Genomic DNA, 18,380 nt, shown 5'->3' on the forward strand with positions numbered 1-18,380 from the left:
TGGTGTCGGAGCTCCTATGCTTTGGCAAGCACTTTGTATCAAAAAAGAACTCTGGCAATGATTTGTTCATCCACATCGATCGGTGTGAATGGATAAATCGGCTTTGCCAGGGCATACGAGCTGAGTGGGTGGACGTTTTTGGGTGGCAGCTCCTATGTCCTGGCAGACGCCTTCCCCTCTTTTTTTTTTCACATTTTTTTGGCAGATATTTTTTCATCCACATTGATTGATTGATTGACTGTCATTTTTCCTTTCAGCCCAGAGTGCAGTACCCGTATGCCCAAAATAAGGAGTATAGCAGAAACTCCTAATACTGGCCATACATGTAATGATTGCAGAGACCCTAAAATGCCAGGACAGACCCCACGAATGATGCCATTTTTGAAAGAGGACACCCCAAAGTATTCCGTGAGGTGCATGGTGAGTTCATAGAATATTTTATTTTTGTCACAAGTTAGCAGAAATTGTTGTATGTTTTTTTCACAAAATGTCATTTTCCGCTCACTTATGACAAAAAAATTTTTTTTCTATGAACTCACCATGCCCCTCATGGAATACCTTGGGGTGTCTTCTTTCCAAAATGGGGTCATTTGTGGGGTTTGTTCACGGTCCTGGCATGTGGGGGGGTTGCTAAATTGTGAGCACCCCTGTAAAGCCTAAAGGTGCTCATTGGACTTTGGGCCCCTTTGCGCAACAAGGCTGCTAAAAAAGTGTCACACATGACGTATCGCTGTACTCAGGAGAAGTAGTATAATGTGTTTTGGGGTGTATTTTTACACATACCCATGCTGGGTAGGAGAAATATCTCTGTAAATCACAATTTTTTAATTTTTTTACACACAATTGTCCATTTACAGAGATATTTCTCCCACCCAGCATGGGTATGTGTAAAAATACACCGCAAAACAAATTATACTACTTCTCCTGAGTACGGGGATACCTCATGTGTGGCACTTTTTTGCACCTTAACTGCGCTAAGGGGCCCAAATCCCAGGGCAGTATAGGAACCCCACAAGTGACCCCATTTTAGAAAGGAGACACCCCAAGGTATTTAGTTAGGAGTATTGTGAGTTCATAGAAGATTTTATTTTTTTGTCACAAGTTAGCGGAAATTGATTTTAATTGTTTTTTTTCACAAAGTGTCATTTTCCGCTAACTTGTGACAAAAAATAAAATCTTCTATGAACTCACCATACTCCTAACTAAATAACTTGGGGTGTCTCCTTTCTAAAATGGGGTCACTTGTGGGGTTCCTATACTGCCCTGGGATTTTAGGGGCCCTAAACCGTGAGGAGTAGTCTTGAAACCAAATGTCGCAAAATGACCTGTGAAATCTTAAAGGTACTCATTGGACTTTGGGCCCCTTAGCGCAGTTAAGGTGCAAAAAAGTGCCACACATGAGGTATCCCCGTACTCAGGAGAAGTAGTATAATTTGTTTTGCGGTGTATTTTTACACATACCCATGCTGGGTGGGAGAAATATCTCTGTAAATGGACAATTGTGTGTAAAAAAATTAAAAAATTGTGATTTACAGAGATATTTCTCCTACCCAGCATGGGTATGTGTAAAAATACACCCCAAAACACATTATACTACTTCTCCTGAGTACAGCGATACGTCATGTGTGACACTTTTTTAGCAGCCTTGTTGCGCAAAGGGGCCCAAAGTCCAATGAGCACCTTTAGGCTTTACAGGGGTGCTCACAATTTAGCAACCCCCCAAAATGCCAGGACAGTAAACACACCCCATAAATGACCCCATTTTGGAAAGTAGACACTTCAAGGTATTCAGAGAGGAGCATAGTGAGTCCGTGGCAGATTTCATTTTTTTTTGTCGCAAGTTAGAAGAAATGGAATTTTTTTTTTCCTTTTTTTTTGTCACAAAATGTCATTTTCCGCTAACTTGTGACAAAAAATAAAATCTTCTATGAACTCACCATGCCTCTCAGTGAATACTTTGCGATGTCTCCTTTCCAAAATGGGGTCATTTGGGGGATATTTATACTATCCTGGAATTTTAGCACCTCATGAAACATGACAGGCGCTCAGAAAAGTCGGAGATGCTTCAAAATGGGAAAATTCACTTTTTGCACCATAGTTTGTAAACGCTATAACTTTTACCCAAACCAATAAATATACACTGAATGGGTTTTTTTTAATCAAAAACATGTTTGTCCATATTTTTCGCGCTGCATGTATACAGAAATTTTACTTTATTTGAAAAATGTCAGCACAGAAAGTCAAAAAAATCATTTTTTTGCCAAAATTCATGTCTTTTTTGATGAATATAATAAAAAGTAAAAATCACAGGAGCAATCAAATAGCACCAAAAGAAAGCTATATTAGAGAGAAGAAAAGGAGGTAAAATTCATTTAGGTGGTAGGTTGTATGACCGAGCAATAAACCGTGAAAGCTGCAGTGGTCTGAATGGAAAAAAAGGCTCTGGTCCTTAAGGGGTTTTATGACTGCAGTCCTTAAGTGGTTAAGGCCATCCAAATTCGTGATCACTAATTCGGGGTAATACCTGAATTCAAATATCGATCACGGACCGAATTTGAATCGAATTCTACTGGTTGTAATCACGGCCGAACCCGAATTTGACCCGGACCCGAATTCGAATGTACTCGAATCGAATTGGGGTACATTGGATCATCACTGCTCATTTGTTAATCCTGATATTATTTGCTTCTAAATGGAAATATGATTCATGAGTGTCTTTTTTTTTTTTGCTTGTTTTTGTTTTGAAATTATAACAGAGGAAGAGAATAGTCTCGTCTTGAACACTTGCAATTGATATTATTTTTAGCTACCAATTAATGGACACATGAACTGAAAGGGATATGTACCAATAGCCAGACACAATAATGGGTAGCACCAGTACCAAAACAATAATGATATAGCTCATGAATAAACATATAATGAGTGTGCAGAAGGGGGATCAAAAACACCAAGATCTATCTCAAACGAAGAAAATCCCCTAAAGAACCGCACCACACAACTTATAATATAGAAAATAAAAACATGAGCTTTAATTGAACAATGGGTTACAGAAATGATATAAAATCAAATTAAAAACATCAAGCCCCGATACACACAATAATAAATAACAAATCACTGTATAAATGACAATAGTATAGCCCCATCCCTCCTCAGATCCCTAAAATATATCTATAATGGACCCAAGAGGTAAGTAATGTGACAAGTGCAAATGTAGTCATGAACATACAAACATGCAGAATAGTATGTGCAAATACAGCAAAAAGTGCCAGTTGGAAAGAACAGTGAAGTAATGAATTAGAATAAGAATCCCCAACAAAGGGGAACAACGTGAGTGCCAAGATGAACGGAGGAAAACCTCAAGTGCAGGTGAGAGAAGGACTTACCACCAGAGGCAGGGAAAGAGTAGGGCAGTGCGGACCTGGACTCTACCTTCGCGATTCGCCGCCAACTGCGGCTTCAGCTGGGCATAATGAACGCCGGAGCGTCCCTGACTTAAATAGGAAGTGCGTCACAAGAAGGGGCGGGTAGTCACAGTAAAGTCTTGTACGTGGCCACGTACAAAGAGATCAGAGCGATGCACTCATCTGGAGCGCAGCGCACCGTCCCTCATGGACGCAACAGTCAGGGGGAAGCGCCGTCATAACAACCAATGTAAACAAAATTGCAGCGCAAGTGCGCTAGACATATACAAGGAAGAAGAGACAGGAAAGAGCAGCGGAAAGTAGGCAAAATTGCCCATACATAAGCTTAAAATTAACACACACACACACAAAATGATATTCTACATGATACATTTCGATAGATGAACAGCCACTAACAATATTGTACAATATCCAAAAAACCTTAAAGCGGAATAACACAGGCATATAAATAAGCCATCAAGTGGCCACAGACAGATAATGACATTTAATATCAGTTCTCCAATAGAAGATCCACAATTGGACTGAGACATTTCGGCCTTCTCAATCTGCTGGTAAGTCGATCACCACAACATCAGGAGAAAAATATATAAGACACTACTGAGGCACTAAAAATTAGGAGAAAAGAAAAGGGTTAAATGCGTATAAACTGGTCCTGCAGCAGCAACATCACCTCCCTGCTGTACCCCATATGTAATGAAAAAATCCAGCCACCTAAAAAGGTGGCAAACAAGAGGGGTAGGGGGAGAAGGAAGAGAAGAACCTCATCTAAATGCACATGATCAAACAACCTGGAATAAATGAACCCTAAATGAATCAAGTAACAATAAAAAATAAAAATAAAAATATATATATATATATATATATATATATATATATATATATATCTCCAAAAAAACAGTCGGAAGGGCTCAAGATGAACTAAGCAATGAGGAACAACCCTTGTATATGTGATAATATACCCGTGAAAGTGTGCCATGATGAAGATACTGCATTGCAAAGGGAGAAACAGAGGTGTGTGCATCTAACCAGTTTCACCTGACTTATATACTGGCTGCCTCAAGTCTATTGGCTCATTCAAATTTGAAATTTAACTGACTTTCGTCTAATTAAAATGGCAAAGCGTTGCAAACTGCAATCGCCTACCAGTAGTGCAGGATCTAAGGCTAACTCCCTGACATACCTGCAGGAGTTGGCCCACGCAAATACTTGCATCTCAACAGGGGCGCCTCGTGTAGGCCTCCTTGTACCCCCAGGAAATGAAGGGCAGCGCAAACGCCCCCACAAAGCATCCACTGCCCGGGAGCGCCGCAACTGCCCCCCACAGGGGGGGGGGGCAAGAACGCATGAACGGCATACTCCCCAGACGCGGCCTACGCCCGGAGAGAACCGTCCACGCTGCCCCCCAAAGGATAGATGCCCTAACCTTGCGAATATTGCTTACCTGTGGTGCATATGCGCATCCTGGGTGCAAACACACCAAAAAGGGGCGAGGGGGGGGGGACACAGACACACCCCCGGTGCAACACTACTGCCGGGGGACCCATCCGCGCCCCCCCTTTTAAATTTCAAATTTGAATGAGTCAATAGACTTGAGGCAGCCAGTATATAAGTCAGGTGAAACTGGTTAGATGCACACACCTCTGTTTCTCCCTTTGCAATCCATGATGAAGATAAACAACAGAAAACTGGAGCGATACTTACAGCACTACCAGTCCAGGTGCACAAGTAAGGGAAGAGACACCCCACACCAAACGATGTTATACCCATAGAAGTGTGCCGTAATGGAAGTTGACATCTAAAAACTGGAGTGATACTCACAGCACTTCCAGTCCAGGTATAAAAGTAAGGGAAGGGATAGAGAGAAGGGTAACTGTGAGTATCGCTCCAGTTTTCTGTTGTTTATCTTCATCATGGCACACTTTCACGGGTCTATTATCACATATACAAGGGTTGTTCCTCATTGCTTAGTTCATCTTGAGCCCTTCCGACTGTTTTTCTTTTTTTTGGAGATCTTTATATATATTTGATGATATTTGATTGTTACTTGATTCATTTAGGGTTCATTTATTCCAGGTTGTTTAATCATGTGCGTTTAGATGAGGTTCTTCTCTTCCTTCTCCCCCTCCCCCTCTCGTTTGCCACCTTTTTAGGTGGCTGGATTTTTTTCATTACATATGGGGTACAGCAGGGAGGTGATGTTACTGCTGCAGGACCAGTTTATACGCATTTAACCCTTTTCTTTTCTCCTCATTTTTAGTGCCTCAGTAGTGTCTTATATATTTTTCTCCTGATGTTGTGGTGATCGACTTACCAGCAGATTGAGAAGGCCGAAATGTCTCAGTCCAATTGTGGATCTTCTATTGGAGAACTGATATTAAATGTCATTATCTGTCTGTGGCCACTTGATGGCTTATTTATATGCTTGTGTTATTCCGCTTTAAGGTTTTTTGGATATTGTACAATATTGTTAGTGGCTGTTCATCTATCGAAATGTATCATGTAGAATATCATTTTGTGTGTATGAGTTAATTTTAAGCTTATGTATAGGCAATTTTGCCTACTTTCCGCTGCTCTTTCCTGTCTCTTCTTCCTTGTATATGTCTAGCGCACTTGCGCTGCAATTTTGTTTACATTGGTTGTTATGACGGCGCTTCCCCCTGACTGTTGCGTCCATGAGGGACGGTGCGCTGCGCTCCAGATGAGTGCATCGCTCTGATCTCTTTGTACGTGGCCACGTACAAGCCTTTACTGTGACTACCCGCCCCTTCTTGTGACGCACTTCCTATTTAAGTCAGGGACGCTCCAGTGTTCATTATGCACAGCTGAGGCCGCAGTTGGCGGCAAATCGCGAAGGTAGAGTCCGGGTCCGCACTGCCCTCCTCTTTCCCTGCCTCTGGTGGTAAGTCCTTCTCTCACCTGCACTTGAGGTTTTCCTCCATTCATCTTGGCACTCACGTTGTTCCCCTTTGTTGGGGATTCTTATTCTAATTCATTACTTCACTGTTCTTTCCAACTGGCACTTTTTGCTGTATTTGCACATACTATTCTGCATGTTTGTATGTTCATGGCTACATTTGCACTTGTCACTTTACTTACCTCTTGGGTCCATTATAGATATAGATAGATATAAATAACCCATTGTTCAATTAAAGCATGTTTATATTTTCTATATTATAAGTTGTGTGGTGCGGTTCTTTAGGGGATTTTCTTTGTTTGAGATAGATGAAAGGGATATGTAGGCTGCTGTATTTATATAATTTCAAACAATACGGGTTGCCTGGCTGTTCTGCTTATCATCTGTCTCTAATACTTTTACCCATAGCTCCTGAACAATGAACATTTAGATCAAATGTTTCTGCTTGAAGTCTAACTGGATTATCTGCATGCTTGTTTCAGGTGGGTGGTTCATATATTACTGCAACCAAAGAGATCACAAGGACCACCAGGCAATTTGTATTGTTTAAAAGAAAATAAATATGGCAGCCTCCATATCCCTTTCAGTTCATAAGTACTTTAAAGAGAACCCGAGGTGGGGTTCTAAGAATGATATCAGCATACAGAGGCTGGGTCTGCTTATACTGCCCAGCCTCTGTTGCTATCTCAATCCCCCTTAAGTTCCCCCTGCGCTCTGCTATGCCCCCATAAATCACAGCCGTGCTGTCGACATGCAGCATGTCACAGCGGGCTGTGTTTACCTTTGTAGTGTCAGTCTCGCCGCTCCCCTGCCTCCTGCATAGCTCCAGTCCCCGCCCACGTCCCTGCCTTCCCCGCTGATTGGAGGGAAGGGACGCGGGCGGGGACCGGAGCTATGCAGGAGGCGGGGGAGCGGCAAGAGTGACACTATATAGGTAAACACAGCCCGCTGCGTGTCGACAGCGCGGCTGTGATTTATGAGGGCATAGCAGCGTGCAGCAGGGGGAACTTAGGGGAAACTGAGATAGCAACAGAGGCTGGGCAGTATAAGCAGACCCAGCCTCTGTGTGCGGATATCATTCTTAGAACCCCACCTCGGGTTCTCTTTAAAGGTGTTGCATGCAAATTGTTTTGCTTCTTCTACTGTCTATGCTTAACTGGGTACCATATACTACTACCGGTACTTTGTATTCCTTAGTAATTTAAGGAGGGCTAGACACATACCTTATTATACGTTTCTTTGATCTGTTTGATTGCTTTACTCTTTCTGTCACATGGGAGAAAATGCTGCTGTCAAAGGAACAAAAAAGACATTTAGCTGTTGAAATAAAAATGTTTTATCTGGCGAAACTGGAAGAAAACAGATAGTGCTAGGATTACTACAGAGGCATGTACTTCCTAGTTGTAGCATTAACAATTTCACCATTAAAGGGATTTTAAGCAGCTCCTGGCTTTAAATAGCTGAAAGGGCTGCCATGTTTCAGAAGTTCAACGCCCTGCTACTTTTCCACTGGCATTATCCCGGCTAGTTGTGAAAATCTTCAAGTGTTTTCGTTTTGAAGTACTGTACAATGGGGAAGACTCAGGGTTTTTTTGTGGTCAATTAAGTCTAATGAGGCGATTTCTTATCTGCCTTCCATCATCTGTTGCTCTGCATCCGCAAGTCCTTTCACGGATGGAAGAGGTGCCTATTTTAACCCTTAAATGTAAAAAGATGAGGTAAAATGGAAGGCTTTTTAAAATAATAAACCACATTTTTAGAATGCATTTTTAATTTGCTATAGAGCTACTGTGGGTGATAAAAATGATTAAGGGTTTTTTCCCTTTATGGACTAGAACACTATTCACATTTCGGCGCTCCTTCCATTCATTCGCCAATAACTTTATCACTACTTATCACAATTTAATGATCATCAGTATATCTTGTTTTTTTGCCACCAATTAGGCTTTCTTTGCGTGGTATATTTTGATAAGAATCACTTTTATGATTTTAACAGGAATAATTAAAAAATGGAAAAAAAATCATTATTTTAGTTTTTGGCCATTATAAAACATGCTACTGTGGATAAAACCCACACATTTTATTTGCCCATTTGTCCCAGTTAACCCTTTGCCGACCACGTAATGCCAATTGGCATGAACGTGGCAGCAGCACCAGGACCGCTCCAGGTCTCACCTCCTTAAGATGTGGCTGCGCTTGGATAACAGCCGTTATCTAAGCACAGCCACATCTTAAAGAACAAGCGACACCCATGCTAACCTAGAAATAAAAAAACACATATATAAGTAGATAAATACTACTTCTACTTACATAACAGATGCATTGTGCTATCCATGTAATGATTCCTGTGAATTTTACAAAGGAAAAGCAGAAAATCCTAATCTAGGCAGTGGCCATCTTGCCAAGCTAATGGTGACATCATATCCTCCCTGACTCTTGTTTTCCCCTCTACTTTCTCTTGCTCATTGTGTATTCTTTAGCTGCCCTCCTCCCAGAGTCTTTTTTTTATTTACACATCCAATCACTGAGTCACCTCAGCCTTGCTTGTAAACACAAGTCATCAGCTAGGCAGGGAAATAAATGGAAGAGGAGGCATATATTATAGATAAAAAGAACTCCCAGCATTCAAAAGAACTCCCAGCATTCAACTTTTTGGCACTGTTTGGCACTAGGGCCAGTGCTCCAAAACTATGTGATAACTCCAAACCATAACAGCAGAAAAAGTTTTGAATGCAGGATTAGCATCTTTGTCACTTAATACACTCAGACCAGTTGCTGTTGAAATTTGATTTTTATGGTGACAATACTGCTTTAAAGAGGTGAGACTTGTCTTGCATAGGGCCCTACTCCATATTTACACTAAAGCTGACAGTGCTTTTTTCTTTTCTTATCTTTGTACTACAGTGGATACAGAGCTGCCCAGCTTAACATCACGCCAGATTGCTGCACCTAGGGAGACTATCCAACTCCTGCCAAACACTGGTGTGACATGGCTGTCCCCCTGGGAGGCAGACAAGCGATCCACTGTCTGAAGCCTATGACAGCCGATCGCGCTAATTGGCTGACAGAGGGAGGGTTAAAAAAAATAATGGAAAAAAAGGACATTTATTGCAAAAATAAACTAATACATATTTGTAAATGAAAAAATAATCATTGGGGGAGAAATCACAGCCCACCAACAGAAAGCTCTGTTTATGGGCAGAAAAGGGGGGGGGGGGGAGGGGGAAATCACTTGCGTGCTGAGTTGTACAGCCCTGCAGTGAGCTCTTAAAGATGCAGTGGCCTAATTTGTAAAAAAAAATGGCCTGGTCACTAGGGGGGTTTAAACCCGTAGTCCTTAAGTGGTTAAATGATGTCCCTAGTACAACGTATGGCAACAATATTTTATTTGGAAATGTTTGTGTTCGTCATTAATTACAAGCCCTTATTTGCAAAAAAAAACCCTTATGACATACGTATTAAAAAAAAGTTGAGTCCCTAAGGTGTTTATGTATGCATTTATATATTTACAAAATTTTTTAAATGTTATTGTCAGGATTTGTGCCTTGTTATCTTGCTGGTGGCAGCACTGGGGAACTTTGGTGTGGACTTCCGCTGTCTACCAGCAGATGGCTCTCGTCTTGCTGGGAGCTGTGCAGTTTCACAGTTTGCTAGCAGATGGAACTGAGAGGAAATTCTAGCCAGTCACCTGATCAATGTGCTGCATATTTAAAGGAGTTATCAGGCAATCCTAAAGAAAATAAGTTCTACTTACCCGGGGCTTCCTCCAGCCCCAAGCTTGTCCCTCACTGCAGCTCTGCAGTCAGCTGTTCGCCACAGCTCCGTCCCGGTCCCCGACGATTGTCACTGACGGTTGCGGGGCCGCAGACGCGTCCTGGAACCGCCCGTGAAGAAAAAGCGATCGCGCTCGATTCTCTGCATCGATTGCGATTCAGATCAATAGAATCTGGATTGGTTGTGTAGGGGCTACCTGTAGCAACCTGGAGTTTCCCTTTCTCCCAGCTGTCATGGAACAGCTGGGAGGAACGTAGGCGAATCTGGAAGATTCGCCGTCGGTTTCTCCGATTTCTTGGTCAGATCTGCTAGTCATTGCAGCGAACAGAACTGACATTCCTGGTTTTTTTTTCTTTTTTTTCTCTTTCCCTCCTTCCACCAAAAGGCACTAGCCTGCTGCAGAGTGTCCCTGGCTTCAAGCTGTGCTGATGGCCCATCCATCAGATATAGTTGATAAGCACGATGACAGAAACAATATAGTTGGGGAAAAGTCAGACATTCTGGCTCTCCTCCCAGCAGGGGAGCTGACACGTAGCTTGCTGCCCCAAACTTCAAAGAGCCTTTGCCTGGGGATGACCTGCTGTAAATCCCAGATGTATTTCATATTCCATAAACTGCTAAATGTGTCATATTTTCTGTGTTGCCAGGCTGGCAGACCCTCCAAACTAACAGAGCAGGATTGGCCCTGTCTGGCGCTGGTTCTGAGAACGTTTCAGAACATTCTGAGGTAAAGACTGCCAGTTAGGCAGTTCGAAAGTGCCCTGATGATACCACAGGAGTCCCACCCCTTATGTTTGGTATCAGGCTGCTGGGTAAATCGAAACAGACCTGAAAATGTTAGTAAATCTGCCCTGACCTGTACGGTTCTGTGAGATAGAGCCCATATATGGTTAGATAGGATTTCTGGTCCCCAGGACAAGGGGAAGACTCGTCTCATATTCTAAGGGGGTGTGTGGCTCCCGCCCTCACTCCCTCCTACTGGATCAGGGGCATAAGAATGGCAGAGGAGGCAAACTCAGTGTCCTCCACCCTGAAACATCATCTTGATCTCATCTGTGCCAGCTTGAGGATAGGCTGGCATCCACCTGGTCTGAACTCTGAACTTTTATCTGAAACAAAGGATTTTACCAAGGACTTTATGATTCTTCCCACAAAAGGACATCTTTCCATGAAACTAAGTATTTTTTCTTCCTTGCTTTTATTTTTCATACTGGCTATTATTGTTTTAATAATTGTTGATTTTAATAATTGTCTGTATATATTAATGGTTTATATTGCCCGTGAATAAAAGACTTTATCAAAGTCGTTCACTGTTCCGCTACCCTATTATTCAGCATGCACAGAAACTGAACTCAGGTCTCTGAAGAGACGCTACTATTGTTGATATCTAGACAGAATAGAGTTTGTTTAACCGTTTTTATTCGCAGGACCAGTCAGTCAGTCGGGTCCACTGGCCCATACTAGTGGTGGTGGCAGATACCCTGAAATAGTGTGTAAAGTTGTAATTACCGTACCTCACAGGCTCCCTTCTGGTCGGGCTGCTGCCCAAATTTCTGTCTGTTTCTGCACAAAGATCGCAAAAAGCTTGCATGGTCTGTGTGCTGAAACCGGTTGGAAGGCAATTTGCGGTCTGACCACTAGGGTTCCTGTGACAGCGATGACGTCAGGGCAACGTCCAGGTCGGCCTGTACTGCGCCTGCGTGAGCAGCGCTGTCAATCACTGCCACGTGGGCCGGAGCGGACTGCGCAGGACTACTGTGCAGGCGCAGGATCGGGATGAAGCTGCAGTGAACGGCTGACTGCAGAGCTGTGGCGAGGGACATGCTGGGAGCTTGGGGCTGGAGGAAGCCCCGGGTAAGTAGCACTTATTTTCTTTAGGATTGCCTGATAACTCCTTTAAGAGTGGACTTGCTAGCAGCACATGGCTAGATCATTCTGTTTCCTTGCAGTGTTGTGTCTCTGGTAAATTTCCCTGTGCTTCTTGATCTTTGTCCTGAACTCTGAACTCTCTGTATTGACCATTGCTAGTCTGACTATTCTTTGCCTGCTGTCTGTATTACCGTGTATTCTGATTGCCTGGTTTGATTACTGCCTGTCTGACTATTCTCTTGTATGCCGATTTGGTTATCCACTCCTGTATATATCGTGAGATCTGTGTTCTTGTTTGTGCCATTGTATATATTGTGTGATCTGTGTTATTGCATATTTGTTGTATATAATTGTATAGTTAGATAGTTAGTTAGAGAGGATCTGGAATTGTGATTCATTGTTTATTGGATTGTATGTGTATGGTTGATGTATATTTGAATTGCTGCACCTTTGTAAATAAAACATGTTTTCACCTTCAAATCCAACTGTGAGAGAACGCGGAAAAGCTGCCGCGTGTGCTGATAGCAAGGCGGCTGATTCCGCGTCCAATGCGGCGGTTTGCACGCGAAAACGTGCGTCTGGTAACAGTTTTGCTAACTACTACCGGAGATTTATCAAGGGATTCTCTTTGGTAGTAGCCCCTCTGACTAGCCTTACCAAGAAAGGGGCTGACCCATACCATTGGTCATTGGAAGCTCAGTCAGCCTTCAGTACCCTGAAAAAAATGTTTTGCTTTGCACCTATACTGCGACATGTTGATGTTTCCCTTTCCTTCATGGTGGAGGTGGATGCCTCAGAGATTGGGGTAGAGGCGGTCCTGTCTCAACGTTCAGGTCCGCAGGGTAAGACACACCCCTGTGCCTACTTCTCACGTAGGTTTTCTCCTGCTGAAAGAAACTACGATGTGGGCAACAGGGAACTCCTTGCCATTAAATTGGCTTTCCAAGAATGGTGTCATTGGCTAGAGGGGGCAGAACACACTATTGTGGTATACACTGACCACAAGAACTTGGAATACATTGAGGGCGCCAAAAGGCTGACTCCCAGACAGGCCCGTTGGTCTTTATTCTTTTCTAGGTTCAGATTCGTAATCACGTATACCCCTGGTAGTAAAAATGTGAAAGCAGATGCTCTCTCCAGGTGTTTCGAGCCCGAAACAGCTCAGCCTACACTCCCAGAGAGTATCATATCCCGTAAAGTAGTGCTGGCTGCCACCGAAACTTGGGAGGATTGGGCTGCTACCTTAGGCTCCTACCAATTAGATGTCCCGGAAGGGAAACCAGAAGGGGTTATTTTTGTGCCACTTCCCTTCCGGTTACAAATCCTGCAGCTATTTCATGCCCATAAGAATGCAGGTCACCCTGGGGCCGCTCGCACTATTGATTTGCTCACTAGGTGTGTGTGGTGGCCCTCGTTGGCCTCGGACTGTAAGAAGTTTGTCAGAGAGTGTGTGGTGTGTGCCAGGAGCAAGCCTTCCCGCCTGGCTCCAGTGGGTACCCTACAACCCTTACCAGTACCAAGTGAACCATGGACCCATCTGTCCATGGACTTCATTGGTGAGCTCCCCAGGTCAGAAGGCATGACTGTCATTTGGGTAATCGTGGATAGATTCAGTAAAATGGCCCATTTTGTTCCCCTAAAAGGTTTTCCCTCGGCCCAGGAGTTGGCCGATCTCTTCGTGCAACATGTCTTCCGCTTGCATGGAATCCCGGAGGACGTGGTTTCCGATAGGGGAGTCCAGTTTGTGTCAAAGTTTTGGAGGGCCTTTTGCCACACATTGGGTATGAACCTATCGTTTTCATCGGGGTATCATCCACAGTCCAACGGGCAGACTGAAAGGGTTAACCAGGCTCTGGAACAATTCCTTAGATGGTACGTCGCCGAAGCGCAGACCAAATGGGTCAAATTTTTGCCTTTTGCGGAGTTCGCGCACAACAACCTGAAAAGCTCATCAACAGGCTTGTCCCCTTTTCAGGTTGTCTCAGGAAAGTCCCCTAAGTTTTCCCCATTACCCATGTGTTCCTCCTCCTTCCCAGCCCTGGAAGATTGGCAGGATGCTTTAAGGGAACTTTGGGGACAGGTAAAGAAAAATTTGGGAGTAGCTTTCCAAAAACAAAAGAAACAGGCTGACAAGAGACGGTCTGTGGAGTGGCACTTTGCCCCAGGAGACAAGGTTTGGGTGTCAACCAAACATTTGGCACTTCGACAACCATCTACCAAGTTAGGTCCCCGGTTCATAGGGCCTTACCCGGTGGTCAGGAAAATCAATAATGTGTCTTATGTAATTGATCTCCCAACCAGCATGAGATGTGGGAGATTATTCCACGTCTCCTTACTGAAACCGGCAGTTTATGTGGATTCCTCCCCCCCCCCCCCAGTGGTAGTAGAGGGTCAGAAGGAGTACGAAGTTGAAAGGATTCTAGACTCTCGGTTGGTGCAGAATTCGGTGCAGTATCTGGTCCATTGGAAAGGGTATGGGGTGGAGGACAGATCTTGGGTACATGAGAATCGCATGCATGCTGAGAAATTAAAGAAGAAATTCCATCAGTTACATCCTGAGAAACCGGGTAGGAAGTGTCCGGAGTCCACTCCTCAAGGAGGGGGTACTGTGAGAACTAGCGGGACCGCTTCCGCCGGCTGACTCCATCACTCGTGCGGAGCAGCCGGCACACTCTGCGAGGGACACCGTCGCCGCTACTGGCGACACGGCGGCGGGTCTCGTATGGCGGCAGGCGGAATTCTCTCCGCAAGCAGACACGGACCCGGGGCCTGGCCTCTCCTCTTCTCAGAGGCAAAGGGTCGCACGCGCGCGCTAGGAGGCAGGACTTTTACCTCCTACGTAGGAGGCTCAGCTGACTGTGGCTGGTGTGGCTGAGTCTGTTAGTTAACACAGGCTTAGGAGTACGCGCACGCGCGCTGAGAGGCAGAACTTTTATGGTGGGCACGGAGGGATCAGCTGACCTAGCCGATCAGCTGACCCCGGAGCTGGTAACTATTGGTTGATCACTTAGGGGTTGCACCAGAGGGCACTACTCCATATATAGTTACTGCTGGCCAGTCACAAGTTGTCTGCCATTGCGAACACTATGTGGAAGCACTCAGACCTTAGTCAGATCCAACAGTGTGTTTGAACCAGGAGGACCTGGGAATTCACACTATGCCAGATTACTTGTATTATCTTTCTGTTATATGTTAGACTAGTTCCAGGGTGTAGAGACCACGGACCTCACACCCAGACTAGGAAACTTGTGCTACCATTCTGTTGTACATCAGACTAGTTCCAGGGTGTAGAGACCACGGACCTCACGCCCAGACTAGAGAAATTGTGTTATCATACTGTTATGCATCAGACTAGTTCCAGGGTGTAGAGACCACGGACCTCACACCCAGACTAGGGAAATTGTGTTATCATTCTGTTATACATCAGACTAGTTCCAGGGTGTAGAGACCACGGACCTCACACCCAGACTAGGGAAATTGTGTTATCATTCTGTTATACATCAGACTAGTTCCAGGATGTAGAGACCACGGACCTCACACCCAGACTAGGGAAATTGTGTGATCATTCTGTTATACATCAGACTAGTTCCAGGGTGTAGAGACCACGGACCTCACACCCAGACTAGGGAACTTGTTATACATCAGACTAGTTCCAAGATGTGGAGACCACGGACCTCACACCCAGACTAGGCATTGTTTGATATCTGTTATGACTTATTGCTTTCCTGACTACTCCTCTGATATCTGATTCGGTACCTTGTACATCTGATATTCTGCTGCCAAACCCTGCTAGCCTTGGATACCGAATCAGCTTTCTGTCTTTGTACTTTGTCTGTCAGTGTGTTGCCGACCTGGCTTGCCCAACCTCGAGAGCTATCTCTCTCCTTAAGAGATAGTCTCCAGATCTGTCAGTGACATTCACCTTCAGGTGTCACTCACTCTCTAGTCCTTCCTACCTCCAGCCTGACTCCACCCCTTGGAGAGTCTCAGGCTGCTGGAAGGTTCCTGTATTCTCTAAAGCAGTATTGCCTATACTGCCCAATATCACCTGCTCATCAGGTGTGTTTCTCAATGTATTTGTGAGAAAACGCGGAAGCACCGCTGCATGCACTTCTGGCAAGGCGGCGGATTCCGCGTCCAGCGTGGCTACTGATGTGTGTGTTCACTCGTCTTTGCGTCTGCCCGAACGCGGAGGAACCGGCGCATGCGCCAGCGGCATGGCGGCGGATTCTGCGTGCAGCACAGCGGGCATTTCACAGCAGGGGTCTGATGTGGCTGGGAGCTGTAGTCCGCATAGGTTTAGGTGGACGCGCGCGCGCTGAGAGGAAGAGCTTTATGCCAGTCAGTGGGGGATCAGCTGACCAGGCTGGTCAGCTGACGCCAGAAACAGTTTCCATTGGTCCAGTACTTGGGGGAGGCGCTGGAGAGCGCTCAACTATATATACTGGTGGCTGGGCATTTGCTGGTTGTCTGCCGTTGCGATCACTACGTGGTAGCACTCAGACCTTGTCTGTATCTGTGTTATTATAACAGTTTCCAAAGGTGTTGATGGCCACGGATCTCACACCTTAGTCTAGGAATACTGTATCATCTGGATTGTTCATATTATCTAGTCTAGTTCCTGGAGTGTAAGAATCTTGGAGCTCACACTCAAGTTTAGGCATTGTTGATTATCTGTTATGACTTTCTGCTTTCCTGACCATTCTCCTGATCTCTGATTTTGTGCCTTTGTCTTTCTGATTCCCTGTTGCCAAAACTCGGCTAGTCCCTGGATTCTGTATCCGCCTACTGTCTCTGTACTTTATCTGTCCGTGTGTTAACGACCTGGCTTGTCCGACCTCGAGAACTATCTCTCCTGTTAGGAGATAGTTCACAGACCTGTCAGTGACACCCTCCTTTGTGTCACTCACGTTCTGTTCTTCCCACTCGCTGTCTGACTCCTCCCCTGGGAGAGTTCTGTCTACGGAAGGAACCAGTTGCCTAGCAGGTTTCCTATCTGCTCTTGCACCCTCCATCAGGGTGTGCTTCTCAAAGTATTACTGTTGCACCAAAACACTCCTTGTCACTCAGGTGTCCAGAGGTTAGAAGATATATCTGATGGTCAGTGATACTGCAGATCATCGATAATCTGGTATATATCTGCATTTTCGGTGATACTGCAGATCACCGATAATCAGATTCTCTCTGTGTTACACCGAACGTTACAGTATTACTGTTACATCAAACACTCTTATATACATAGGTGTCCAGAGGTTAGTAATATATCTGTATTATCGGTGATTCTGCCGATCATCAATAATCAGGTATATATCTGTATTCTTGGTGATACTGCAGATCACCAATAATCAGATTCTCTCTGCGTGCTGACACCGATCGTTACACCAACCTGTGCAGACCTCAGTATTTTCATATATGTGATTTCTTGCTCTTGCATTTGTCTTGATAAGAATCTGCGTGTGCAGATCCTTACAGTTATTTTTAATATACATGTTTTATTTTGGTAATGAGAGAGAGGGGGAGGTAAGGGGTTATTTTAATGGGGGGGGGGGGGGTATTTCTTTTTATTTAACTACCTCAGGACCATAAGCTTACACCCCCCTAGTGACCAGGCTATTTTTTACAATTCAGGCCACTGCAGCTTTAAGGGCTCGTTGCAGGGTTATAAAACTCAGCACACAAGTGATTCCCCCCTTCTCCTTCTGCCCACCAACAGAGATTTCTGTTGTTAGGCTCTGATCGCTGCTGGGATGGGGTTTTTATTATTATTAATCTATTTTTTTTTTATTTATTTTTTTACCCCCTCCTTTCAGCCAATGACAGCGATCGGCTCTCATAGGCATCAGCCTATGAGAGCCGATCGCTCTTGTGCCTCCCCAAGGGACAGCTGACTGACATGGCTGTCCTCAGTACAGCACTTGTTGTAGATTGCAGCGCTGTACAATGTAAATAGATGGCGGTTTCGCCATCTAACAGTCTCCTAGTGGCGATTCAAGCAGGGATGCGCACGCATCTCCGCCCCAAGGACTTAATGCCAATTGGCGTTACGCAGTCCTGGGGGAGCCGCTGCGTTCATGCCAACTGGCGTGAGGCGGTCTTTAGGTAGTTAATTTATTGTGTTAGGGTGTATTTTTACTATTTGACCACTAGATGTCCCCCACTTTATTCATGTGTACTGTTCACAGTACACAGTAAGAAGTGTTTGGGTGTGTGTTTTCACTTTCATTTATCAATGACCACCAGCATCACAACTCCAGTACATCATTGCAACTAGAGTTGCAAAATCTTTTTTTAAAATCTTGTCAGAATAATCTAATATTAATGCAGAGGAATTATGATCTTCATCGTCTTTGGGTAGATTATATATGTTTTAAAATGTTTTGCAGATTATTTGAGTGAATTTC

General features: G+C 44.4%; 1 protein-coding gene across 1 annotated transcript in view; it reads right to left on the bottom strand.

The window, feature by feature from the left end:
- The window catches only part of IL10 (interleukin 10), a 471,201-nt gene that overhangs the window by 89,582 nt on the left and 363,239 nt on the right, over window positions 1-18,380 (bottom strand). Inside the window, exon 4 of the mRNA XM_068265593.1 lies at window positions 7,560-7,625. Coding sequence (XP_068121694.1) covers window positions 7,560-7,625 — 66 coding nt within the window. The remainder of the gene's footprint in view (window positions 1-7,559; window positions 7,626-18,380) is intronic.

Source organism: Hyperolius riggenbachi, chromosome 2, assembly GCF_040937935.1.
Source record: "Hyperolius riggenbachi isolate aHypRig1 chromosome 2, aHypRig1.pri, whole genome shotgun sequence".
Classification (NCBI taxonomy): domain Eukaryota; kingdom Metazoa; phylum Chordata; class Amphibia; order Anura; family Hyperoliidae; genus Hyperolius; species Hyperolius riggenbachi.